The sequence below is a fragment of the Panthera leo genome, chromosome D2 (genome assembly GCF_018350215.1).
Source record: "Panthera leo isolate Ple1 chromosome D2, P.leo_Ple1_pat1.1, whole genome shotgun sequence".
Lineage (NCBI taxonomy): Eukaryota > Metazoa > Chordata > Mammalia > Carnivora > Felidae > Panthera > Panthera leo.
Window position 1 is genome coordinate 85,920,079 of NC_056689.1, and position 25,582 is coordinate 85,945,660.

The following is a 25,582-nucleotide window of genomic DNA, read 5'->3' on the forward strand; positions in this document are numbered from 1 at the left end:
GTCTTGTGCCCGTTCGTCAGAGAGGACGGCGCCAGTAGTGCCGAGGGTCACGTCATTGCTGTCGAACGACACGTTGCGTTTGTGGTGCTGGGATGGGGCGGTCCCACGTGACCGAAGGAAACTGCACGGCAGCCAGCATGAAGCGGGGGTTGGAAGTAGAAGGTCAAGGGAACCCTGGGTGCCGGGCTGGCCCGCGGGCATCCGGTCCCAGGACCCAGGTCTTCACAGCTGAGGTCTGGTGCAGTTACAGCCTGGGGCCCACGCACAGTGCACAGTGATGGGGAGACCCTCGAGGGTTCTGGAAAAGGCATCATCCATCTACGTTCAGAGTCCCAAGGGACATCTGTCTGAGACTTTGAGCATAAAAGTCCCCTGAGATTTGTAACCATCAGCCTGTCCCCCGTCACGGGATGTGGAGTATGTGTACTGGCGGCCTGATCTGGGAAAGCTATTGAGGGCCTGGGTGCTACGTAGCAGGGGGGCTCTGGGCATCAGGAGGAACAGACCTTTTCGGGCCTAGGCTTTTACCCGATTTACGTGCCGACCCGCCACCTCTTGGTGTTTGGTGGATGCTGCTGGAGACACGAGTCCCCAGGGCAGACTCGGGGCTCCAGACCCCTGGCCTTGCAGGGTAGCGTGAGCTCCGTGCGGGCACCAGTTTTCCAAGGCCCCCGCGCCGCACAGGAGTGACACAAGGGGCCCAGGCCGGGCCGCACAAGCAGTGGGGTTGGTGTCACATCCAGCGTGACTGGGCTTCTCAGGAAACGGTGAGCCCGCCTGCCCGTGGACGCTGCGGAGCCCAGACTCGGGGCCCAGGGAGAGAGCACTCGAGAATCACATTCTTGGCACAGCCACGAAGACGCGGAGGGGCACCCCGCACCCATGGTGGATTGCCTCTCCCGGTACACCCAGGGCTCGAGATTTCCCCAGATGTACAGGTAAAAACTACCAAGTACGTGAAGGAAAGCTACTGTGAACAAGTCCGAAACAGCAGCAAAACCGAACCTCTGCAGATTCAGACACTGGAACTGTAAGCTGCAGAGTATAAGGTAAGAGGGCTGAAAATGTTTCCAGACTGAAGGAAGGAACCAAAACCTGAGCAGGGAACCATGAGCAAAACCACTAGAAATGACCCGAGAGATTTATAAACGGAGCAAACGGAACTTCTGGGAAGGAACTACTCAGTGGTTGAAAATGACCATGGGTTCAGTAGGAGATCCCAGGCAGTTAGAGAACAGGAGAAGCCGTTGTCTGGGGCCCAGCGCGGAGCTCCAGGGGTAGGACCTGCAGAAGGGCACGAGCGTGGAGGCTGGGGGAGGGGCACCCGGTGAAACACGTGTTAGAGGCGTGCCCAGGAGTAGAGAACTATGGAGAAGTGATGTCCGATGCGACGATGGCCAGGAACTTCCTGTAACAGACGAAGACTTGAGGAACAGGTTCACGAAGCACAGAATTCCATGTCTGTGTCCTATGAAATCCCAGGGCACCGCAGGCAGAGAGAGGTTAAAAGCAGCCATGGGGAAAAAAGACGCGCTACCTGGAGAAGGGACAGTCGGGCTGGGAGTGGCCTTCTCAGCACAGCAGGTACACGGGATGGTGTGACGCAGCGTGTTGTCCTTCCCTGTGACCGCTGTCACTGCCCGCCGAGATAAACGATCGGTCGCTCGGAACAGTGTGCAGTAAAGCGCATTCAGATGGGGGACGGTTCACCCTGACCAGAAGCTTAGGATAGATCTCAGGGGTGTACTTCCAGGAAAGGACGTGACCCCAGAAGTCGGCTCTGAGAGCTCAGGCAGGCGCATGGCCACCGCCAGCCCTGGCCCTGTGAGCCAAGCTGAGGAATATTGACTCTGAGCTCTCTGATGTAAGCTGGTTGTCTGTGTTGTGGGGACAGGTTACAGCTGTCCCTCAGCCATCTAGTACACGAGCTGGGAGTGACTGAGAGACGGGGCCAGAGCCGTGAAGGAGCAGCACCCACGTGGAAGAGACCGAAGGACTTCGAGACAGCGAAGAAAAACTTAAGGAACTTCACCCACTTTAACGTTGTAAACTTGTTTTATATCAAAATGCGACAGTGAAAACCCACGAAAGCAGATATGACCAGCCAAGAGCGGAGTGTCCAGAATCAGTGAAAGAGTTGGAGAGGGACAGCTCACAAGCGGGAACTGACAGAAACGGAAAGAAGACGAGAGCGCTGGGTCTCAGCAGTCGGCACGTTGAAGGGACAAGGACACCTTCTCACAGCCTTTACAACGGTGGGCTGAGGGCGGAGCCCGATGGCCTTGACCACGGCCCTCCTTTTGAGACTGGCAGCGGCCCACATGGGTCAGGCACCTGGTGCGTGTGCAGGCAAGAAACACGCTCAGAAACCGGAGCTAGCAGACCCCTGAGGGGCCCCCGTGTTCGCCGCCAGGGGAGCGGACAGGAAAACTGTTGTCTGTCCGTAACGTTTGCCACTAAAAACGAGTGAAAATCGATGAATTAAAACTACACATATCACATGGGTGATCTCACAAGGGTAGTAAGCAAAGAAAGCATACTGTGGAAGAATACGTATGATTTGATGATTTCCGTGTTCTCTAGAACACGCAAGAAGGTATTGATTTTAAGAATACATAACTACTCCAAATGGAAACACGTACAGGAACGCTACTCCTCTTCTGTAACGGTTCCCAGCAGGGGCCCCGGGTGGGAGATCTGTCCGTCTAGAGAGGTACACAGTGGGATTTGACCACGTTAGCAGTGGCTTATGGGTAGAAGGATAGTCGTATTTTTCTTTATGCCTTTTGGTATATCGGGAATACTGAAAACTGCCTTCAAATTACCGGTTCCCGGGAATATTCAGAGGCTTCCCAGTAAGGTTTACCTGTTCTTCTGCCCTCGCAGCGCTCCCCTGCCTTCTTGCAGGAAGCGTCTCCCGTGGGATGGTGTGACGTTGGGGGGGCACCCGCACCCTGCCTGAGACCATGCTGTCCCGTGACACCTCTTGGCTGTGCTCAGGTTGTCTGGCAAAAATGGACATAGCCACTTACCCCTGAGTCCACTCGGCCACCTGGGGAACAGGAGGACATCTGTCCAGGTGCTCAGGAGGGTTGTCACTTACATGGTCTGGGTAGTGGGCACACCCACCTCCCCTGCAGGCTTGTGGGTCAGACATTCTAAAGAAATACCGAATCTGTATCAGAGTTGGTCTGCTTTCGTTTCTGCCGCACGCCAGTTCTCATCCGTGTCGAGGGCAAAACCGCATCCTCCTGAAGAGCTCTTCCCGGTCTCTGTTCCCAGGAATCGTGGCAGACACGCTTGACTTTGAGCAGCGTGGACGGAAGGGCCGCGTCGGCGCACTTCCTGCCCAGCCTTCCTTGGACGTGGTCTTGTACACGAGGCTGACCCGGGGAGCGCCCTGGTCTGAGCGGCGCTGGGCCTCTCCCGAGCGCCGCGTGCTCCTGGGCTTAGACCGCACAGGCTGAGTACGGGTAGTGGAAGGAGTCCCTCTCTGGCCGTCCTGTTTTCCGGGTGTGGTTTTAGACGAGGTGAGGCAGACACTGAGGGATTTGCCTGTGTCGGGGTCAGCCGCTAGCCGTGCCCGAGCCGGGAGACCGCGGGGTCGTCGGAAGAGACTGGGGAGCCACGGGGACCGGGCTGGGTCTGCGGGAGCCGCAGGGCGAGGTCTGAACACCCTCCTCGTCTGGAGCAGGGCTCGTTCTAAAGCCACGGGCGAAATCCTGGCAACGCTTGTCAGCCATTTTTCTCAGTTTTGTTAAAAAACAGACCAGCAGTTTCTACCAGTATAGCAGGAACATTTTTGACTTCAGAGACCATGGAGGCCTTAGGTATTAATCCTGGAGAGAGAAGAATGTGGGCAGAGCCGCAGCATCTGAGATTCACCCCGAGGTCTTCCCCTTTGTACGCCAGTTGCTTTGCGTGAACGAGCTTCTTGGCATTAAATGAATTAAAAAGTATTCTTTGATGAGGTGTGTGTGCAGGGACACTGACAGGTCTAGTGTCTACTGAACACAAGTCAGTTTTGTATCACTGACAAAGGGCAAATGTTTGAGACTTGAAAATACCCCGTTGTCCGTGGCTGGGACAGGTGGCTGTGTCGCGTTTTTTTTCTTTTTCTCTTCTTAAAAACGCAGTAACGTGGGGTGCCTGGCTGGCTCGGTCGGAGGAGCGTGAGACTCTTGATCTGCGAGTAGTGAATTCAAACCCCACTCCGGGTGAGGAGCTCACTTCAAACAGAACACATCATTGTAATCAAGTGTGGCTGTTCCTTTTTTATTCTGTAATATTTCTTTTCGCGGACATGATTACGTACGTGAGGTTCAGTAGGCGATTTTCACTGTTTTTCTCTACCAACCGTTATTTTCACGTCTTGCTTCTGAAACGATCTTGTCAGGTAGGGAAGGGGTGAGGGCAGGTGACCCTCGCCGGGCGTCCAGGGCGCTGGGCCCCCGCGTGTGGTAAGGTATCCGCGCCTCGTGCCTGACCAGCACTACTCTCTCTTGTTGTGCACAGCGCCATCATGACTGGTTCCTACAATAACTTCTTCCGAATGTTCGATCGAAATACACGGAGGGATGTCACGCTGGAAGCTTCCAGGGAGAACAGCAAGCCCCGAGCCAGCTTAAAGCCTCGGAAAGTGTGTACAGGCGGGAAGAGAAAGAAGGACGAGATCAGTGTGGACAGTCTGGACTTCAACAAGAAGATTCTGCACACGGCCTGGCACCCAGCGGAGAACATCATCGCCGTGGCCGCTACCAACAACCTGTACATCTTCCAGGACAAGGTCAACTAGGGAGGCCGGCACGGGGACTGAGCCCGGCCATTGCCCCAGAGGAGGGACGCCGTCGTCCTCTCCGCGAGGAGCAGTGTGGGCCCCGCTCCCCTCGCGGGCTGGAGGGGCTGCCCGCCTTCCGGGGCAAGCTGTGGGCGCCGCTCACGCCCAAAACCTTCCTGGCGCCGCATCGGCGGGCCGTGCTCGATAAAGGCCATTACTCACAATAAATGTATTTATTTAAGTCTGAGCCTTCCTTTCCAGTTTATAGACCAAAAAGTTAATACCGGGAGAAAAGTCTCTCCACGAGCCCCCCTCCCCCGCCCCTCTCCCTTCACTCTTGGGGACCGCTCCACCCCCCCGCAGTCCCCTGAGGCCTGGTGGCCCGGCCAAGGGCTGGATTCGGCGAGCAGGCTCCGGCCGCTCTCCTCACCCACGCACCTGTGTCTGCCGCCACATCTTCCGGTGTGGCCAGTGAATAAAAGTGACACATTCTGAGAAGTGTTTTTAAGTCTAAGACAAGTATCGGCTTTTTATTTGCTTTCATTGCATATAACGGAATTACGCAGAATTACGCTTTGGAACGGTTTCGAACCCTCGTCCTTCACTGGCAGGACGGTGGCACGTGCAGTACCTCAAACTCGGACCCTGCCCGGCCCCGAACTTGCGTTCATTTTCTTTCGTTTCTGTAGAAGTCGGCCAGGTGACGCGCCAGGTAAGGCTGGGGGAGCCCCTCAGAAAGGATTCGAGGATAGACCGGTGCTGCCGTGCCCGCGACACCGGTGTCCAGTGAGCCTCCCCGCGCACGCCGGGGAATGTGACGAGTCCCGGGGGCGGTCCCTTTAGAAAGCGCCGAAACCCTATGCATGCGGAGTTTCATGGTGCGTTTCGAGCCAGCAGAACGAACAGTTTTGATTCCCACGTGCTGCCACCGCTACCTGGCTGTATTTTAAAAGTAGGATCTTTGATGCCAGAAATCAGGATTTCCCAGGACAGAAACTATAGAGGGGGGATTGGAACTTACTGGGATTTCACACACGGGCCCAAACCGCAGCGTCCTCGGGGCGCCGGGTGCCCACGCCGCTGTTGAGGGCGTGAGAGCGAACGTCTTGTTAATGAACGTTCTGTTCGTTACCCTGATTTAACGTAGCAGCTCCTCTTCAGTTCGCGTTCGGTTGGAAGTGGAGAGTTTAAACCAGTTCTTACTTGTGCGTCGCGGCGCGAGTTCCAGGCCTGAGACCCAGAGCGCGGTTCTCCGAGTGTGCGTCCGCTGCGGGCCTTCGCACAAAGAAGCAGCCCTAACGGAATTGTACATATTTGTTCAACTATTTTGACCAAAAAGTTTAATAAATTTTAAATGTTTAACTGGGTCTGCACTGTGTGTTCAGACGGCTTTTCCCATTGAGTAGCAATTGAGCCCCTGCGTCGCGGGCGACCCGGCAGAGGGGACGCGCCGGGGCGCGGCCCCCGGTGGCGCCGTCTCCGACTCCGGGGTCCCCCGCTTGCTCTCAGGAGCTGGGACCTGCGCGGGATGCGCGCTCAGGGGGCGGGCATGTCTCCCCTGCACTGCTTCCTCCTCGACGTGCAGTCCCAGGTGAGCCTTTTGTCCCCCCGACAAGGCAAAATCCCTAGTTTTCAGACTTCATTTCGTTTGCTCATTTGTGTTCATGAAATACAGATTTTCGAAAACGTTCCCCTTTTCTCGTTTACAAATCCAGAAATTGTCTCTGTTCCGCAAAGTCAGTTGTGTGAATTGTTTTCATCCTTAGGGTCCCATGCTGCTGTTTTCCTAGAAGTTTTCGTGCTCTACGCAGGCCAGTGACCTGGGTCGGGACGGATAATCTTTATTTGTGAGAAATGGAGCTTCTGAAAGTCAGTGTGAGACTCAGCCTGGTTGTCATGTGTCTGCAGATCGCTGGCACTGGTGACGGGACAGCACGACAAATGCCACGTTTCCACCTGCTGTCCCGAGGAGCTGAGCGGCCCCACTTCTCCGAGCCAGAGGCCCGTCCCCGGAGCATCCCTGGTCAGCACGAGCGGACCGCTCTGACCAGGCCGAGCCGGGCTCTGTTGCTACGTTGCTTTAAGGAGGAAATGTCTGCAAGTCTTAAGGGGGTCGAGACGAATGTCAGAATTGGCACCTGGGCTTTTTCCTTCCAAACGTGTGCTGTGTCCACAGACCAGCAGCCATCGGCCTCTCCGGGGGAGTGTCCGGGACGGGGTCAGAGCAGTGGGAGCCCCGAGTGAGCAGCTCCCTGGCTCTGCAGGAGAAGGGACAGCAGGTGTCTGTTGTCCGGAGGACGCCGCTCTGCACGGAACCCAGGTCTGAGGCGGGGCTTGGCCCTGGGATCGTGTCGGGGATGTTGAGCGGGGATGGAACGCGCACTTCCATTAGGACAGGGCTCGGGTGCTCTGCCGGGAGAGTGGAGGGAGTCCGGAAAAGTCTCGTATGAGCCGGTGGGATACCTGACCGGGACCCCGGTCCTTCGGTGTCCGGCGCAGAGAGGGCAGTATGTGTGCCCCGTGAGGGGTCTCCACGTGGCTGGTGCTCGGGGCCAAGTACGGGTGGGGCAGCCCCCCGCCCCCACACACACACCCAGGGCTGTCTCAGGGAGGAGTGGGGTATGACGCGTGGGCGCTCACCCTGATGGCGGCCCCTTCTTTCTAGGTGCTTGCTGCACACGGGCCCTGCGAACTGGCGGCAGGGGACAGGTGGCCGCCCTGTGGCACGCGGTCACCGGTGGCGGGCTCAGGCGTGCGCGCACTGCCCCTGGGCCCACGCCGCACCCCTGCGGGGCTGGTGATGGCGGGTGAGCACAGCACACAGGGAACTTGCACACCCGAGCGTGGCCTTGACCTAGGAGCTGTGGCCCTGAGAGAAGGGACTCCCCGGCAGGAGAACGTGCGGAGGGGTCATCTGGGCCCGGGGCCCGTTGGAGTCGTCGGCACCTCATCCGACAGTGCATCCCTCTACTTGGGGTGTGCGCGAAGGTGGGGTCCCACCATTCGGTGTCCAGGGTGGGCAGCGGCCCCAGCGGGTGGGAGGCTGGGTGGCTGCCATCCAGGATCACTTGGCCTGTCCTTCCTGTCCTGCTTCGTGCAGCACGGTCCCCGGAACACGGGCCTGCCAGCCGCCAGGATGCCAGCGCTGGGCTAGGACCGCTGCTGTCGACCTCGACCCCCGCGCAGTTGAGGACGTCGTGAGCAACAAACCTGGGATTCCTCTGATAACCAGAGTGTCTGGTAAGTCACTGGAGACCAGTCCGTTCAGAGCGGGCTCTGCAGGTGTGCTTGGTGGGGACAGACCTTCCCAGGCTGCGGATGAACCTCTTAGGCTCTGCAGCCTTCTACCGACACCCTCGGGGCACCACTGACGCTTCTCGCGGGCTCCGCTCCTGGGCCCAGACGTCGCCCGGAGACTGGGAGCCTCGCACATGTGCAGGGGGTGACGTTGAGCATCTCGCGCGCCCGGATGTCTTCGGAGAAATAACCCGTCGTGTTTTCTGTCTAACCCGACTGGTGTTACTTAGAGTGTCGGTTCCGCGTCACAGATCTTGGCTCCCGTGTACTTGGTTTCTGCTCCGTGTTGGTGGCTCCCGTCGGTGTGCACAAGGTTTTTAGTGCAGCCCCGCTGGTTTATTTTTGCTTCTGTTGCTTTTGCGAATGGTGTCAAATCCAAAAACCTGTCGCCAAGACCGATGTCAGGGAGCTCACGGCCTGTTTTTGTCTGGCTTCTGGTTTCAGGTCCTAAATCCATTGTTGAGATTTAAGATCTTATTTTTAAATCATCTCTACACCCGGCGTGGGGCTCGAACTCACAGCCCTGAGACAGTCGCAGGCTTCACCCACAGAGCCAGTCAGGCCCCCTGCGTCACGTTGTCCGCGGCGGCCCGGGGCGAGTCCTGCCGGCGCTGTCTGCTGGACGCGCGGCCCTTTCCCCGGGGTGCGCTGGCGGCCGACCTCGCAGGCCGGCGGCCCGTGGGGGGGGTTCACCCCGGCTGCAAGGCGTCTTCACGACGCACCGTGGCCTTGGTCTCTGCGACCACCGCGGAGGGGGGGCGGGTAGTGGGGCTGCCCCCCACGCTCACTCTGCGGCGTCTGTGGGTCCCGCGTGTGCCTGACGGGGACCCGCAACTCGCAGGCCCGTATTTTCCTCCCACCTGTTTGCTGCCGGCGTGGAAGAGGGCGCCTGCCCGTCACCGCGCCACCGTGCTTGTTTCTTGTCCCGCTTTGGGCCACTGGCACTTCCTTCACCTTGTCTCCCGTGTCCTTTGCCTGTGCCGGCTCCCGAGCCCACTCTCCGGTGTGTGTGTGTGTGTCCCGGACCCCACTGCCCCGGAGCCCACTTCTCCCTCGGGCCGTGCTTCACCCCGTGGCCATTTCAGTTCAGCTCGGGTCATGACCTCACGGCCTCACTTTACCTGTGGCCTGAGGGACCGGATCCGGACCGCCAGCTCGCAGTGCTCACCGGGCTGACGGGCTGACGGAGGCCCCGCCTCCCGCGGCTGGAGCTGGGAGACCCCTCCCCCGCAGGATGTGCCTGCCTCCCCCGCATCTATTAGACCTTGAGTTCCATTCACTCTCCGGCCCGCCCTCTTCCTCCGGATCAGTGTCCTCCTCCTTCGCAGCTCCTGCCCCGCCGCCAGCGTGGCCTCAGGAATCGTCCCATTTCCTTGTTTGCATTCGATTTTGAATTATCTCGGAAACGTTTCCAATGATTGATTTTGGCTTCGCGAGGCACCGCGGAGGTGCTGAGTCGTCCCGGCAAAGACCTGTGCCTTCCTTCCCCTCCATCCCCCCCCCATACCTGCTGCCCCCACCTGCTCCTCGGGTGTGGTCACGGGTGTCTTCATAAGGAGCAGGGGCCTCCTTGGCTCATTTTTGCACGAATGACAGCACACCATCGGTTACGCTCTTTTTTCCAATACGTCTTTATTTTGTTCATCAGCCTGCAGTTTGGGCCGTAGTGGGTCCAGCTCTGAACAGGGTCACCTGGGGCAGCTCGCCCGATGCCGGAGGGCCCGTGTGGTGTCCAAGCCGATCGCCCACACGGCTGGCGCACCCTCTGCGGGGGGGCCTCTCCCGTGACACGCTGCTAGAAACGGACTTTTACAGGGTGATCCTCAGGGTGGATTCCTAGAACGGGTCATAGGTCACAGCAATGAGCAGGTGGTGGTCAAGGTGCTGATGGATTTCCTCCCCGCCCCGCCCCCAAGTGCCCCACCCAGTCTGCAGGTGTCTGGACCAGAAAACTCATTTAAAAGTGGCAACTGGAGGTTTCTCTCTTTAGATCCAAGACTGTTTGCAGCACGTTAAGTCACCCAGATGCGTAAACTCACTCTTCAGTGAGTAAAATGAACAGTAAGAAGGGCTATTAGCAAAAGCTGTTACCGTGTGCTGTTATCACACCAGAAAGGAAGGACAAAAGAGAGACACCTGCAAATACACACACTCTGGGGAGGGGCCTCCAGAAAGCCCGCTCTCATTCCCGGTGTCACTCAGGGGAAAGCACTTTCCTGACCGCCCTCCGGGGCTTCCAGCCAGATTTGCCCAGGGCTCAGCTAATGCCGCCAAGAGCGGGGCAAAAGTGCCTTGCAGAGGGCCCCCGGTCGCTCATGTGATGACCCAGAGGGCGACAGGGGACTCAACCGTGCTCAAGGGGCACCGACCCTGGAGACACAGGACCCCGCTCAGCCACGCTGAGTGCAGCCCCCTGGATCAGGCCATTGGCCGCTTGAAACAGAAGCGGCAGAGGGACCAGCCCGTTTCTGCTGACAGACGGGCACCCCCTGCTGTCTGTCACGGGAGTTTGCTCGGCCGGAGCATTTCCACGTGACCGAACCTGTCTCCCAGAAGGCGAGCACCAGGAAGGTTTCCGACCCCATTCAAGCAGCAGAAATTTCTGCAAATGAGATGGCTGTGAGCTGCTGTACCTGAGGTAATCATTTAAATATAAACGGAAATTTTAAAAACTCGAAATGTTATTTATTTTTAACACAACAGAACGTAGCATACGGGTGCAGAACAGATACAGGAGGATCTGTACGGTGCGTCCGAGAGGCCGCCGCCACCGCCATGCTGTAGGAGAGGTAAAGGGGACAAGGGGACGTACGCCCGGTTCACCCACAAAGCTTTTAGAACACTTTTAAGCCACGTGACTACAGTCATCTCAAGGATTTGGCAAAGATTTATTTTTTCTCTATTTCCAGTCTTTTGAAGTAGACACAGGTTTGCTCAGGATGGAGCAGATTCTAAGAGCGCACGAAACCCCAACACCACGGGGAGGACTAGATCCAGCAATCCAGAGTGAGTGGAGAGGAGGGCACGGACGGGGGCCCTGGGCAGGAGGCGAGTGTCCCAGGTGGCCACCCAGACGGAAGTCCCCCCCCCCGCAGGGACGCACGGCTTCATGTCCCAACAGTACAGCGGAATCTGCATTTGTTCCGGGATTCTACGGCGTGACAAAGAACTCTGCGTTAAAAGAGTTAAATGTCTTTAGGAGACAACCTGCATCCACTTGAATGTAGTCTTTCCTATAATAGTGTGAATATAAGGCCACAATATTTACTTGGGATAAACCCCTCATGTAGTCATTTTAATAAACATTCATTCTTTGCAAATATAAAGTATTTTAACTGAATAATCGGTTACAGATAATCTGCCGGAATACTACATACATCGTATCTAGCATGTTAAAATTATTTACTTACTTATAATATCCAAAGAGAATTTACTACCGAATTATTACAGCAGATGTTAACCAACACGACATGCGCACTAACTGATCCCACGGATACGATTACGGGTTAGCCTGGTTCTTCTGTCTTTTCTTTCATCTCACTAAAGGCGGAAACGCAGCATTTACAGAACCAAGTGGTGCAGCTTCCTGGGGTCGGGACAGGCCTCCGTCGGTGCTGCCGCGGCCCCCACGGCGATCCGGCCGCGGGGAAAAGCCGGGCTCTGATTCATCATCAGAAGGTGCTGGTGGAGGTGGTCAGACGCCTTCCGATGTAGATCCTTCAGAGAGAGCAACGAGCAGTTAGGTGGGCGCACCGCTCACGGCCTGGCGGGGGCAGCCTATTTGCCACCTTGTCCTAAGAACTTTGTGAGAAGCATCTGCAACCTTATCAAACGCTTAGTGATTTGTCATAGTATTTTGTAATCGCGTTTAGAGATCCAACTGTGTTCTAAGTACAGAGGAGGCCACAAAGCAAGCAGAGATGCTCTCACGACACAACGGCCATGGCGCTTCTCTCGAAGCGGACCCGGCGGCTTCGCCGTGGGTTCGCGTCCGCCAGCCTCACCAGGGCCGTCCCCGAGCAACAAAGCGCTGCCCTCAGGCGGTCCAGGGCCGGGGGCGAGAGCGGGGCCCGGAGAGGAGCACGCGGGTCAGGCTCGGACTGACCGAGAGGGGGGCAGAAATAAAGGGGCTGGCGGGCCCAGGAGGAGAGCTCAGGCGCGAGCCCACCCGTCCTCAGGGGAGCCGCCTCAGGTGGACCAGAGACGGACTTAGTCCCGAGGGCCAGCAAGCTCTGCCCGTTGGGCGCCAGCTGCAGACATCAGCCCTGAAATGGAGGCCCAAACCAGGCGTTTAAGCAGCGGCCATCTGACTCGCTAGCTGTGGAGAACAGTCCAGAGCTGGACTCAGGAGAAGCTGGCCAGAACACAGCCGTGCCGGAGACCGAGAACCGGGCAGCGAGGGGGACGGGTTCCGGCCCCTGGGGAAGCCACTTCCCAGGCAGAAGTAGGGTCTGAGCCTCAGAAGGGAGGGCGGGGCGGGCAACTCTGCCCCACCCCCACCCCCACGGCCGCTGGACCCTCCAGAAAGCTCCCACCTGCCCCCAAACTTGGAAGGGCCCGAGGCTCGGGTTCCCCGTCCGCGGGGCCCAGGAAGCCAAGGGCGCTGTGCGTCAGCGGCTCGGGTCATCCTGGTTTCCCTCTCCCCGGACCCGAGCCCTCCGGCCAGGGGGTGCCGGCCTGAATCAGAAGCCCATCTTGACCACGCGGACCGTCCCACAAGCTACAACCGCAGCGGAATGAGGCGCGCCCGGGCTCGTGAGACCACCACCCACCTGCACAGAGGCTGGGACCGCACCGGGCAAGCGGCACCAGACGCCAGGGGGCGCGAAGGCCCGTTTCCCTGGCTCTGCCAAGCCAGGCTGCGACACGCCTGCGCGTGGGAGGCGCAGCCCGGGACGACACGGGGCCGTCCGTGCTGACGAGCCAGACGCCACGAAAGCACCGGGCGGGACAAGCCTCTGCCGTCAGGGCTCAGTCGGGGGGCCATCCCCGCGGTGGGGCCGGGAGGTGAGGCAGGGGCACCTCCAGGGTCTCAGGCCAGGGTCCGAGTCCCGTGCCTGGCCACACGCAGGTCACGTAAGCTGACTGGGACCCGGTTCCCCGGGGGCAGCCTCGCACGGCCTCACTCACCCCAGCCCGATGGCCAGCAGGTGCGAGAGCAGCAGGGACGGGAGGAAGACCTTCAGGAACTCCGCCGAGAAGATGCCCCCCTTCTTCATCACGCTCGTGTTCCTCATGCTGAGCGTGGCCGTGCGCTTCGGGTGCTTGAAGAGGAGCTCCCTGGGGGGACACACGCGAGTGAGCGGCCGTGCTCCGGGTCCACCGAGACCCCGCGACCCCGAGGACACTCACTTGGGGGGGATGTTTTCCGGCCGACTGGACCAGTCCCATATCCAGTCGGAGTTTTTCTTCAAGATGCTCTCGACTTCTTTCCTCCTCTCGATATAATCTTCCTCGGACTGCGACAGAGTCGACGTGAACAGTGGGTCAGCCCCTCACGGCCCCGCCACGGAATGCCGCCGTCCACACACGCGCCGTCACGCAGGCCGGGCTTGGAGGCCCACGGCCGGGTGGTGGGTGGACGGCAGGTTGGGGGGCTCGCTTCTGGGACAGACGCTGAGGCTGCAAACACTGTCCCAAGGAAGCCACGTGAAGTGAGGACAAAGGGGCCGCACAAAGATGCCGACCACGGGGCTGGTTGTGAGACAAGCAAATAAAAACCCATCTAAAACCCGAAACAAGCTCTGAACAGCACAGTGCCCCTTGATCAAGTTTAAAAGAACGATTTTGTGTTCAGTGGGAGTGAAAAACCCAAAAACATACCTGCACCTGTGATTTCAAGCTACATCTTAAAATCCGTAAGACGAGACACTAATCACAGGGGACTAAGGAGCAGGATCACAGAGAGTTTTCTTTTTTGCATTTCAAAAGCTCTACTTGGGGCACCTGGGGGGGCTCAGTTGGCTAAGCGTCCAGCTCTTGATTTTGGCTCAGGTCATGATCTCACGGTTCGTGAGTTTGAGCCCTGAGTCGGACTCCCTGCTGACAGTGTGGAGCCTGTTTGGGATTCTCTTTCTCTCTCTCTCTCTGAGCCCCTCCCTGGCATGCTCCCTCTCATCAAAATAAATAAAACTTAAAAAAATAAAAATAAAACCTCTGTCTATACCTTAGTATATCCTGTAATTCCTCCTTTAAAATCTGAAAAACCACTAAAAACTTTGGAAATACTGTAGAATGCATCAGCAAAACAAACCAGCTGCCTGGGGGCACCGTCAGGATACCCGGGGGACCAGGGACAGTCCTGGAAGAGCCTAGGTGGGAGGGAGGCCCTGAGGGGAGACCCCACAGGATCAAGTGACTCAGTGGTACTTCAAGACCTTGCTTCCCAAGAGATTTTGAAATAAACATGGGAAAGGAAGTCAATTGTTCGTGTTCTTGTAATTACCGAGAACACCCAAAGAAAACACTTCCTGGAGGGGCGCCCGGGTGGCTCCGTCGGTTATGCATCCGACTCCGGCTCAGGTCATGATCTCGTGGTTCGAGAATTCAAGTCCTGCGTCAGGCTCTGTGCTGTCAGCTCGGAGCCTGGAGCCCGCTTTGGATTCTGTGTCTCCCTCTCTCTGCCCCCTCTCCGCTCATGCTGTCTCTCTCCCTCTCTCAAAAAGAAGATAAAACATTAAAAAAAAAAACAAAAACACTTTCTGCGCATTCCAACATACGCAGGTGCAGCAGGGAGAGGGAGTGGGGGGTTGGGGGGGACTGGAGGAGCCCCACAGCACGAGGGCCTGACGCTCTCAGACCGGAGCCCCCCAACACAACCGAAGCACCTAGCCAGTAAGACCCATTAACTACTTGAGCAAATGTTAAAAAAGTGAGCTCAGACTGAAGTAACTGGCCTGTGTGCTCCTCACATGAATTATGCCAACAACAGTCAGCACAGCCTCAGGCTGTTTCTGGAAGGGTCTACAGCATCCATCGAGGAAGGGGTGTCAGCGTCACGATGGTAGGGGGCCCCGAAAGGCTCTGTGGATAATGCCGGGCTCTCCCAAAGAGCGGACACTGGAACACGCGCTCACCGTCCGACCGACAGCCAAGGCCACCCGCTCCCCGGCTCCCAGCCACCCTTCCCACTGGCCACACAGGCCCCTGTCCAGGCTGCAGGCCCAGGACAACCCACCTCCCTCCCGCGTGTCCTCGGGACGGCACGGGAGGGCAGCGGAGGCCCCCTACGTGACCTGAGCCGCACTTCTCTGGCCCGCTCGGTGTGAGGCCCGAGTGGTGGCTGTCGCTGCCCCCACCCCTGGCTTTACAAAAAGGCAAGAGACCCCCTAAGAACACCAGAGCCTCCTCTCCTCAGCTCCACTGGACAGGCTTACCATACAAATGTCAAAACGGCACCCGGTGCGCAGCCCGCTCCGGCCTACCTGAGAGCTGTTCTTTTCTCCCACGCTGTGGGCGTCTATCTCCGAAGCTCGGTTCGTATCTTGCGGAGTCTGTGAGCGAGGCGGGCTTGGTAGTGACGCACGCGAGAATGGGAGAAGAGCGAGGCGGGCACGTTATTCCCGTCCCGACAAGCGAAGCACCCGGCGGCCCGGGGCCACCTCCCCAGACAGGAAGCGCTGGCACCAGGCCAGCGCCAGACCGTGCGGCCTCCTCGTCAGTGGAGCGGCGCAGGCAGCGGGGAGCCAGGCCCGGGGGTGGACCCGACGCGGCCCGCAGGCTCGCTCTGCGTGGCTTGGTGCTCTGCTACAGGCCTGCGAGCACCTGAGCTTTGGTTTCTGACCGGTCACGCTGCCCCAACTCACCGGCAGTGCTGACGCCCAGCAGCTCGTGGTGACCCAGATGACAAAGCCGGGACCCACGGGGAGCAGAGGCCGGGGGACCAGGTGTGGGATCTGCCCCCCGCCCCCCCCCCCTTTACTGTGGTCCCTCCACGGACCAGGCCCCATCCCTCCTGCCAGAGGGCGAGGGTCCCCCTCTCCAAGGAGGGACGGAGAGGGGGAGGGCCGCTCCTGAGCATGCGCCGAGCTCAGGTTCAAGCAGCACTTACCACGGTGACCGCTCGAGCGCTGGGCCGTCAGCACCGGATGCGCGTGCGTACTTACACCCACCTGTCACAGTGAGAACTCTTGGAGCTACTCCGTCCAGATTCGTGCTGGGCGTCCAGCAGGATTTTTTCCAGGTCGCCGTTATAAATAGAAGCAGAGGCTGGAATGCTGCTCCCATTCCCATTATTGCTGAAATGCAATTCCACCCAGGAGCCTGCCGGAGACAACAGAGGACACGGCTTGGATTTTCTACCTACGGTGGAGCCAGCCACCCTCCCAGCCCTGACTCTTGGGACACGCAGCCGTCTCCTTGAAGCTACAAATACCCGCCCGGTGGCACCTGCACAGGTGTCCGGTGACCTGCTGGGCCAGCAGGGACCACCGACTGGGATGCTTTCGACTCAGTTTTCAGAAAAGGGTATCGACAGCATCTGAAGAGATTTCAATTGTTTTGAAGGTTTAAACTCTGTCGTGTGCTTATTTCCACACCAGCTGCACATTCTGGCCCTGACGCCTCCCGACACTGGCTCCTGACCGCTGCTCTGTGCTCCCGTCTGTGAGAAGCCGGATGAACGTGTCTAGAACGAAGGTAATTTCTCACTAAACGTGATTAACCAGAGCAAAGCATCTCATGGATTCAAGCCACCCAAGCTGTTACCGGAAGGAAGTCTACGTCCTTAAACTTACTAAAAATTGACATCCGTTACATACATCCCAAGCTGCTTCTAGCCAGATTTTGTGGCTTCAGAGAGCTGTCTTAGCACTGGACCATCCGCACCGAATAACCCCCGGCAGCCACGGCCTGCAGGGCAAGGCACTACCTTCTGCCAGGCTCGCTCTCCCACGGGCCCACCGGCTGAGTTCCTGGGATAAACTCACTCCAATCTACACCCCTGCACGGGCTGTGAGCAAAGGACCAGATGGAGCCCCCACCCCCAGAGGGAGCCTGCCTGTCGGAAGAGGCGTCTCCACGGACACGGCGTCCACCCTGCAGCCTCGTGCTGGGCAGGGACGGGCTGGGGAGGGGCTGTGGGTGGTGCACGTGCACATGTCTGGGGAATCAAGCAGGCGGGAGAGCTCGAGAACAGTCCCAGCCCGTCCCACGACGGGGGACGTGACCCCCAGACGTCCTGAGCGCACTGCAAGCGGCGGGCTCGGCGCGGGCTGAGGGGGGGGGCGCCGGGCCAGGGCCCAATGGCACCACCTGGGGGCTGGACGCGGGGGCCGCTGAGTGCTGGTGGACACGTGCACGTGCTTGGGCCCGCCGCTGCGGCTGCGCCACAAGCTGGGGGTTCGGTCGGATCCGTGGCCCGTTCGGTGGGGGACGGCAGCCATCGGTGCTTCCGGAACTGCCCATCGCTCACGGAGTCCCCGCTCTCGCGTCCATCGGATGCAGACCTACGAGCGGACGGCTGGCGAGGAGCGCGTGCGCCATCAGGCTCATCAGGAGACACCTGCCCCGACACACAGCTGCGCCAACGCGCAGGCCTCCCGAGAAAGCAGGGCATCCGCTGCTGCCCGCTTGGTGCAGCCAGTCTTCCCGGGTGGCCCTTCTGTGATGGCGTCGCCTCACGTGGTTTTACATTTCTCGGATTTGTTTTTTAACATTTATTTTCGAGAGACAGAGACAGAGCATGAGCAGGGGAGGGGCAGAGAGAGGGAGACACAGAATCCGAAGCGGGCTATCTGAGCCGTCAGCACAGAGCCCGACACGGGGCTCGAACTCACAGACCGTGAGATGGTGACCTCAGCTGAAGTCGCACGCTCAACTGACTGAGCCACCCGGGCGCCCCCGCTTTTTTTTTTTTTTAAGTGTTTATTCTGAGGGAGCACGAGCACGCGCAGGGGAGAAGCAGAGAGGAGGAGACAGAGAATCCCCAGCAGGCTCCACGCTATAGGCACAGAAGCCAACGTGGGGCCGGAACTCACGAATCATGAGATCATGACCTGAGCCAAAATCAAGCGTCAGCCGATGTTCAACCGACAGAGCCACCCAGGAGCCCATGTTTCTCTCATCTCTAACGAAACTGGCCGGATTTTCACGTTCGCTGGCCACCTGGATGACATCCTTTTACATCAGCTGTTCAAAAATCTCTTCCTCTGCCTGTAAGAGTTCAATATTCAAGATACAAGCCTTTCTTATCTGAACGTGTTACAAGTAACTTCCCTGTGGCTTGCCTTCTTGCGCTAACGTCTTGTTCTGACGAATAGAAGTTTTTTATCTTAATTCAGCCAAATATTCAATCTCTTCCTACTCTGAGGTCCTGAAGATCTATGTCCTGGGGACTGTCGTGCAGAAGTGGGTTTCCTGAGCCCGGCTGCAATCTGTGCACACGCTCAGTCTGGGGCAGACATTCAGCTGCCCGCGCTCCCCACTGCCGGGCTGCCTCCTGTCAGAGATCAAGCTGGCAATGTGCACGGGTCTGTTTCTGAGCCCGACAGTCTCTCTGTTCTGTGTCACGGGTCTGTGTATCTCAGGCAGCAGCTACTTGTCAAAGGCTGCTCCGGCAGCACGCGGAGGACGGGGGCTGGGACAGGGTGGGGGCAGGCTGCAAAAGACAACGTGCGGGAAAGACACCGGGGGCCATGTCCTACCTCCTCTAACTGCACCACGAGGACCATCGCCCCGCATGGCCCCACACCGTGCAGTCGGGGGGACGGTGGACCGGAGGCACCAGCAGACGGCCAGCCGTCCAGCCAGCTGGCCTCTCTGAGTCCTAACCTACCCTCAGTGAGCTGCTTGTACCACAGGTCACATTCATCGGAAAAAAGCAAATCAAAGACGCTGCCACAAAGCTCACAGCCTCCCAGTCTGCTAACACGATCGTCACACACGTTTCCCGGTGACTGTCTCCAGCTGCAGGAGCGCATCATGAATGCACAAGCCAGCATCCAGCCAGGAGCCCAGGCCACGGGCCACCACGTGTCAGCAGAAGCTACAGTGACTTCAGAGCATCCTACACACCTCCCATCCCAAGACCGCACATCTGACGTTTCCATCTGGGCTGCCGACCGGGTTTCCAAGAGCTCTGGTGCCTGAGTCTAAGGGGTGTGGGGTCTTTTCATGATGTCACTTCCAACTTGGAATGTGTTGGGGGGGGGGGGGGTCTCCAACTGGCTGTCCGATGACTCATTTCCAGCGTGACCCCCGGGAGCCAGCGAGGCCCCACACGGTCCACCTCACAAGACTGCCTGCGGCTGACAGGGGCTGCAAACGGGGCATCCAGGCTGCTCACGCTTCTGCCCGCAGACGACAAATGCAGGGACTCCTACAAGACCTGCCCCGGGTCCAGTCCTTCCCTAGAACAACTCACAGGACCCAGGAAAACACCTTACTTACCCGCTTATTACAAAGGACACAACTCAGGGACAGCCAAGTACACACACACACACACACACACAGAGGACAGGGTACAAGGACCAGGGGCGGGGGGGGGGGGGGGGGAAGCTCCTGCACCTCAGCATGTGCACCAGTGAAACTCCCTGAAGCTCGTTGTATGAAGGTTTCCTAACCAACCTCCAGCTGCTCCTGTCCCCGGAGGGGGGCAGGCACTGAGAGCCCGCCTTCTCGTCTCAGGTTTGTCTCTCCCCTCACTCCCCCATGCAAAGGCCACTTAGGTCCCTGCTAAGTCACCTCATTAGCAGACTCCGTGTGTCCCAACAGGGTTCCTCAATACACTACTGTCACCCAAGAAATCCCAAGGGCTTTTGGAGCTCGGTGCCAAGATGCAAGGAAAAAGACCCCAAACATATGCTTTCTTAAACAGGTATTACTGGGCTGCCTGGCTGGCTCAGCCTGAAGAGCATGTGGCTTGATCTTGGGGTCACAAGTTCAAACCCCATGTTGGGTACAGAGATTACTTAAAAATAAAATCTTAAAAAATAATAAAAATAAAAAATAAACTGAGACAAAACTGACATGTAACACTATTAAATGCAAGTATATATCTATTTTTTTGTTACATTACAAGGATCAACTCAAGACCCAATGAGACCAGCCCATGCTTTTTAAAATCATGTCATAAAAAGTCCTAAGCATCCCGAGGGAAAAAAAAAAAATCCCATTCTGGATTCTCTACAGCAAAAGCTTTGGGTCCAAAAGCTGTTTTCCAAGAATGATTTACTAGGAAGAGAGTTTTATTATTAACCTGCGCAACTGGGCAGGAAGCACACTTCCTGGCAAGGGAAAACCGGGCTTGCTATCCACCCACCCACGTCACGCACCCGCTAAGGTCCCTCATCTTTTCCAGCAGGAAAGATGGGGATAACGTGTCTTCACCACCTCAGAAAGCTTCCTCAATCACAAACAACAAACCAAGTCACCAGCCATAGTTAGGCCTCACGAGGAAACAGACGGCGGTGCTGCTGGTCCAAGGCAGGCCCCCCGCTCCCCGCCACATATGCTCCATACTAACGGGGACACAGCCCAGCTCACACCTCGGAACAAGCCAGAGATGAAGCGCCAGCCACACCTCCTGCCTCCACTGTGCCATGTGACAGCCCACAGGGAACCCCCAGCACATCCCGTTTCCCTCCGGCCCTGGTCTGGGTAGCAGGTCTCAGCCCTGGAGACGGAGAGGCCGTGTTCTCTCCCACTCTCCAGAAGCCTCGCTGGCGCTCTGCAAACTCCGAGCTGGAATGCGGAGGCAGAACCCCAGCATGGATGTATTTTGGAAAAGCTGTAACGGGATTTGGGCAGCCAGGGTTGAAAAGGACTGGTCAGGGGGGTGGCAGGCGTCCTAATAACCTGTGAGACAGCAGGACAGACAGAAAACAGAACCAAGGACGTTTGAGAAGGTGCACCTCTCAGAGGGAGAGCGGCCACTAAGCCTCGAGGAACTCGCTCCCTCCTCAGAGGGCTTCCTCCCTGGGAAAACTGCACGTTCTAAAAACTTCTCTAAGCACAACCATTTTTGTGAGTAAACAGAACAGTAAATAAATGCATGCACGCCTCTCAAGTTAGGTGGGCAGAATGAGAGACTTGATTTGACTTAGGACTCTGATAACTCAGGATCCTGTCTGCACTGTCCCCCCCGGGCTCCCAGCAGCCCCCGGGGCACCTCACCGGGAGCCTGACTCTTCCTATACTTGTGCTCACCTGCCTGATTTTCTGCCCCGCCTTGGGCCTCTCAGTGACCATCTGTGAGTTGGGCAAGGACCTACACGTCTGAAACCTGCACTCTCAAAACTGCACAATTCTGGGGTGCCTGGGTGGCTCAGTCGGTTGAGCGTCCGACTTCGGCCCAGGTCATGATCTCGCCGTTCGTGGGTTCGAGCCCCGCATCGGGCTCTGTGCTGACAGCTCAGAGCCTGGAGCCTGTTTCAGATTCTGTGTCTCCCTCTCTCTCTGACCCTCCCCTGTTCATGCTCTGTCTCTGTCTCAAAAATAAACGTTAAAAAAAAAATTTTTTTTTTTTTTAATTAAAAAAAAACTGCACAATTCTACTAGAATTTCCATGCCAAAGAAACCCCATTTTTCTCTTCGGACGCCTCTGCCCAGAGCGGGCTGGCTGTGACAGCAGCGTCGTCTGACTGGCTGCAGGAAGCAAGTGGGGGGAGCATCTCAGAGCAAACTGGTGAGCACCTTACTAAACCCATGCACTCGTCAACAGTCGGCCTGGAATTCGGGGGTCCTCGTGGGAAGTCAGCCATGCCACCGCCTCCCATCCTACTACCTACCGCCCTCCTGCACGGTAGCACTTGCGCATCTAAGTGGGGAAAAGAAAGGCAGATCGGGATCTTGCTGAAACTAGAATGGACCGGGGGCACCAGGGAACAACCAATCAGCTCTCAAGGAAAGCGCTGCCGCTGTCTGTAGGGCGGGCTGAAGGAGGCTGGCTCCGCTCGGGCTCAGAGAGAAACAAGAGGTCATCAGCCCAGAACCGAGAGGGGCACGCGCCGCCTCAGACGGGAGCCGTGCCCGGATTCACATTTCCCAGGGCAGCCGGGCAGCACCACGTGATGTGACGCGAGTGACCCCACCCACACCCGGCAGATAGTGAGTGCCCAGCAGCACGTACACGCAAGAGAACCGCCCGAAGAGTGTCCTAAACGTGAATTTCCACTCAGTGTGTAAACATCTTTTTATAGAATAAGCAAAACAGAAAAACAAAGCTTTTAACTCAGAAGCTGGCAATTTTGCACTGCCAGTGACTCAGCACTTTGGGGTCAGTCGACGGAGGGCGATCTGAGCCCCCTTGGAACACTCAGAACAAGGCCCATAAGAAAGACACACGATGCTGCAAAGTAAGTAGCTTGACAATGAGAAAAAGGATGATCCCAAGGCAGAGAATTTATAACTTACAGGAGAAAAGACAGAGAACCTTTAAACCCTTAATCCCTTTGTCGATTTCAAAGAACTAGTCAATGTCAAATTTTAAAGAGATTACAGGATTTTAAAAATGGCTTGCAGTTTTTAAATGCACGTTACACGCGGTATTAGACTCAGTCTCGCCTAGTCAGATCCTGTTTGTTGTAAGGGACAAGAATTAGCTCACCAGATTTCTCTGAACATGAGGATTTCGACAATCTTAATGAAGCTTAAACATTCATTCTCGAAGGTTTGAACAGCCCTCCCCAGAGCTTATTTACAGGCTCACTCAGATTAGTGAACTTTTGCTTCAGAGAATACAAAGGTCAGGGCCACCGGGTTTCTCCTGGGCCCCCAGGGGCCGAGAGAACAAGGGCTGCACCGCAGCTCTACTGAGGCAAGACCCAGGAGGCGGCTCTCGAGGCTGCCTTTCACTTAGCTGTGTGGGTGGGCAATGCCCAGCAACCCTGTGAGCCCTGGCTCCCCAAAATGCAAAAGGACAGTCCGGAGACCCAGAAACAACAGGCACACCAGCAAGGCTGGAGGCACGTGTCTGCCCCAGAGCACTTGCCTGGTCTGGACCCGCGTGCTGGACGGGAACAGTGATTTTTTTTTTTGTCCCACAAATCAATCCTGAGCTTTGGTTTGCAATGAACCTTCTAGTACAAATGGAACCCCAACTTAAAAAACAAAAAACACTTACATGCTTATACCATTTATTAAGCTGTTTATCTTACACTAAGAAGAGTGGCCGGTGGACCTGAGCCCTGTATCAACAGTAACCCCTTCGTCCTCTCCTGCCTCCCGAGTAAGTCCCAACAGTCACCACGGGCAGAACTAGTAACGCCTTAAATCTAAAGCCCACAATCCAACTAGAACCACCTTGGGCATCCGCTCGCTAAAATCAACGCCGGAGTACGGAATACGTGATAAAACGCGCCTTTACCAAGCTATGCGGACTCAGGGAGCTGTGACTTCAGGGCGGGATTCCCAGTCGCCTGAGCGGTGTTTAGGCTTGTTAGGGGTATCCAATCTGTCCCCTGCCCCGCCAGTGCCCCGCCAGCCCCCTGTCCCGGCCCCGCCAGTCCCGAGCCGCCCCCAGCCCCCGCCCCGCCAATCCCCGGCCCCGCCAGTCCCCCGCCACCCCTGGCCTCGTCCCCGGCCCCGCCAGCCCCAGGCCGCCCTCTGCCCGCCAGTCCCCCGCCAGCTCCCTGTCCCGGCCCCGCCAGTCCCCGGCCGCCCCGGCCTCTGCCCCACCAATCCCCCGCCAGCCCCCTGTCCAGGCCCCGCCAGTCCCCGGCCGCCCCCGGCCCCACCAATCCCCCGCCAGCCCCCTGTCCAGGCCCCGCCAGTCCCCGGCCGCCCCGGCCCCACCAATCCCCCGCCAGGCCCCTGTCCAGGCCCCGCCAGTCCCCGGCCGCCCCCGGCCCCTGCCCCACCAATCCCCCGCCAGCCCCCTGTCCCGGCCCCGCCAGCCCCCGGCCGTCCTCTGCCCCGCCAGCCCCCCACCACCCCCGGCTCCTTCCCCGCCAGTCCCCGGCCCCGCCAGCCCCCCGCCACCCCCGGCCCCTTCCCCGCCAGTCCCCTGCCGCCCGTCCCCTGCTGCCCTCTGTCCTGGCCCCGCCAGTCCCCCGCCCCAGCCCCGCCAGCCCCCGGTCGCCCACTGAACTACCCCAACCCGCGCCCGGCCCTGCCAGCCCCGCACCCACCAGCCCCCGGCGCGGGTCGTGCCCGGCTCCCACGGCCTCACCCTGCAAGTTCTCCTCCTGCAGTCCGGGAGTCCCGCTCTGAGACATGGCGCCTAAGCGACGGCGCTGCGACCGCGAGTCGGGGTCGGGGCCGGGTGGGCGCCGGACGCTCCGAGGAGAGCGGGCGGGGGACCGATACTCGTGCGCGAGGCCCAACAGAGCGCGTCGCCTTAACCCCGGACCCCGACCAACTGACGCGCGCCGGCGGACGCACAACAGATAAGCGCCGGATAAGCCGCGGCAACGCCAATTGGCCGCGGGGAGGGGCCTGCGCGTGCGCGAGAACGCGGGACGCGTGCGGCGCGTGCGACGCGTGCGCGGGGCGAGTTGCGGCCGCGCCTAAGCAGCTCAACGCGCGTGCGCGGAACGGGTACTGAAGGGCGGGGCGCGCGCGCGTGAGGCGGGGGTTCGGGGGCCCGGGACATGCGTGCGCAGGCGCGGCGAGGGACGCGACTGACGCTGCGTGGTGGTCGCGGGCGGGGGGCCGGCTGGGGAACGGCGATCCTCTCTGCTAAGACCGGCCACCGAGGGATCTGCGGGAAGGCAGATGCGCTGGTCACCACCGTCGGGGCGGAGCTGGCCCGCCCTCACCTGAACGACCACCCACACCCAGACCCTCACCTGTAGAGACCCTCACCTGCAGAGACCCCCACATCCGACCCTCCCCCGAGCCGCCAGTCACAAAGCCAGGCTGCCACAAGTGACACTTCTAGGAAGTCGAACCAGTAACTGTAGCAACTGGTCCAGGAGGCCGCACAGCAACCCCTGTAACGATGACCCGGAAGGGCCAGCACCTGATCAATCACCTCCCCACTTCCTGTCCCTGCCTCCCCGACTCAGGACTCACCAGGGCAAGCCCGAGTGCTCCCTAGCCATCGACGGCGACCCCGGCCCTGGTTCTCCACGTCTGCGCCCCACAGGGCACACCACAGCCACCCCGTCCACGGTGAGGCCTGTCACTCCCTTCCGCACCTTTGGGGCTCTGCCACACGTGCGTGCCTGGGAGCTACAGCGCCCTCGGGGGACCCAGCCCTCTGCTCCCATCCCTGCGACTTCATTTCCCTTCTAGAGAAGGGTGCTCCTGCGAGGAGCGCAAGTCCTTCTGGCTTCCCCTTCGGTCTAGCTATTCTCATTTATCCAACAAGCGTTTCCCACGCGCGGTCCCTATCCCAGCAGCGCCAGTGCGGGACAGCCTCCCCACGGAGACACAAATGGCAAAGCCCCTCACACCGTGTTCGCGCCCCGCACCGGTGGTGCTGCGGCCCCCGCTCGGCCGCCCGTCCCGGGGGGCCCCCGGCCCCCATCCAGCGCGCCTCGCCCTCGCGCTCGGCGCTCCCTGCTCTCTCCTGGCGACGGGGTGTAGCTTCCAGACTGCAGGGCTCGCACATCTTGTTAGATCCCC

The 25,582-nt window shown here is 58.6% G+C and overlaps 2 protein-coding genes across 3 annotated transcripts in view; one reads left to right on the forward strand and one right to left on the reverse strand.

The window, feature by feature from the left end:
• Positions 1–11,076, forward strand: part of PPP2R2D (protein phosphatase 2 regulatory subunit Bdelta) — a 55,971-nt gene extending 44,895 nt beyond the window's left edge. Inside the window, exons 11-16 of one of the 2 annotated variants that reach the window (XR_006194778.1) lie at positions 6,544–6,588; positions 6,686–7,097; positions 7,443–7,765; positions 7,878–8,017; positions 10,778–10,863; positions 10,984–11,076. Coding sequence is in view for 1 of the 2 variants with exons in the window: in XM_042909084.1 (XP_042765018.1) it covers positions 4,516–4,795 (280 nt within the window). In the remaining variant the exon portion in view is untranslated. Of the gene's footprint in view, positions 1–4,515; positions 5,292–6,543; positions 6,589–6,685; positions 7,098–7,442; positions 7,766–7,877; positions 8,018–10,777; positions 10,864–10,983 lie in introns of those variants that run through there. The other variant, XM_042909084.1, reaches the window with a different exon arrangement.
• BNIP3 (BCL2 interacting protein 3) lies at positions 10,944–24,425 on the reverse strand. Its single transcript, XM_042909085.1, has 6 exons — positions 24,183–24,425; positions 16,186–16,336; positions 15,499–15,583; positions 13,427–13,533; positions 13,205–13,354; positions 10,944–11,791 (listed from the first exon to the last, which is right to left on the reverse strand). Exons 1-6 carry the CDS (start codon positions 24,226–24,228, stop codon positions 11,746–11,748), a joined length of 585 nt encoding a protein of 194 aa, XP_042765019.1. The 5' UTR covers positions 24,229–24,425; the 3' UTR covers positions 10,944–11,745.
• Between the last annotated feature and the right edge of the window lie 1,157 nt (positions 24,426–25,582).

Bases quoted from the DNA above. Each gene is read 5' to 3' on its own strand.
- BNIP3 (XM_042909085.1), bottom strand. From the start codon at position 24,228: ATGTCTCAGAGCGGGACTCCCGGACTGCAGGAGGAGAACTTGCAGG. The intron at 15,584-16,185 runs GTGGGTGTAAGT...GTCACTACCAAG, and splicing joins AAGAGTTCTCACTGTGACAG to CCCGCCTCGCTCACAGACTC. The intron at 13,355-13,426 runs GTGAGTGTCCTC...GTGTCCCCCCAG, and splicing joins CCGGAAAACATCCCCCCCAA to GGAGCTCCTCTTCAAGCACC.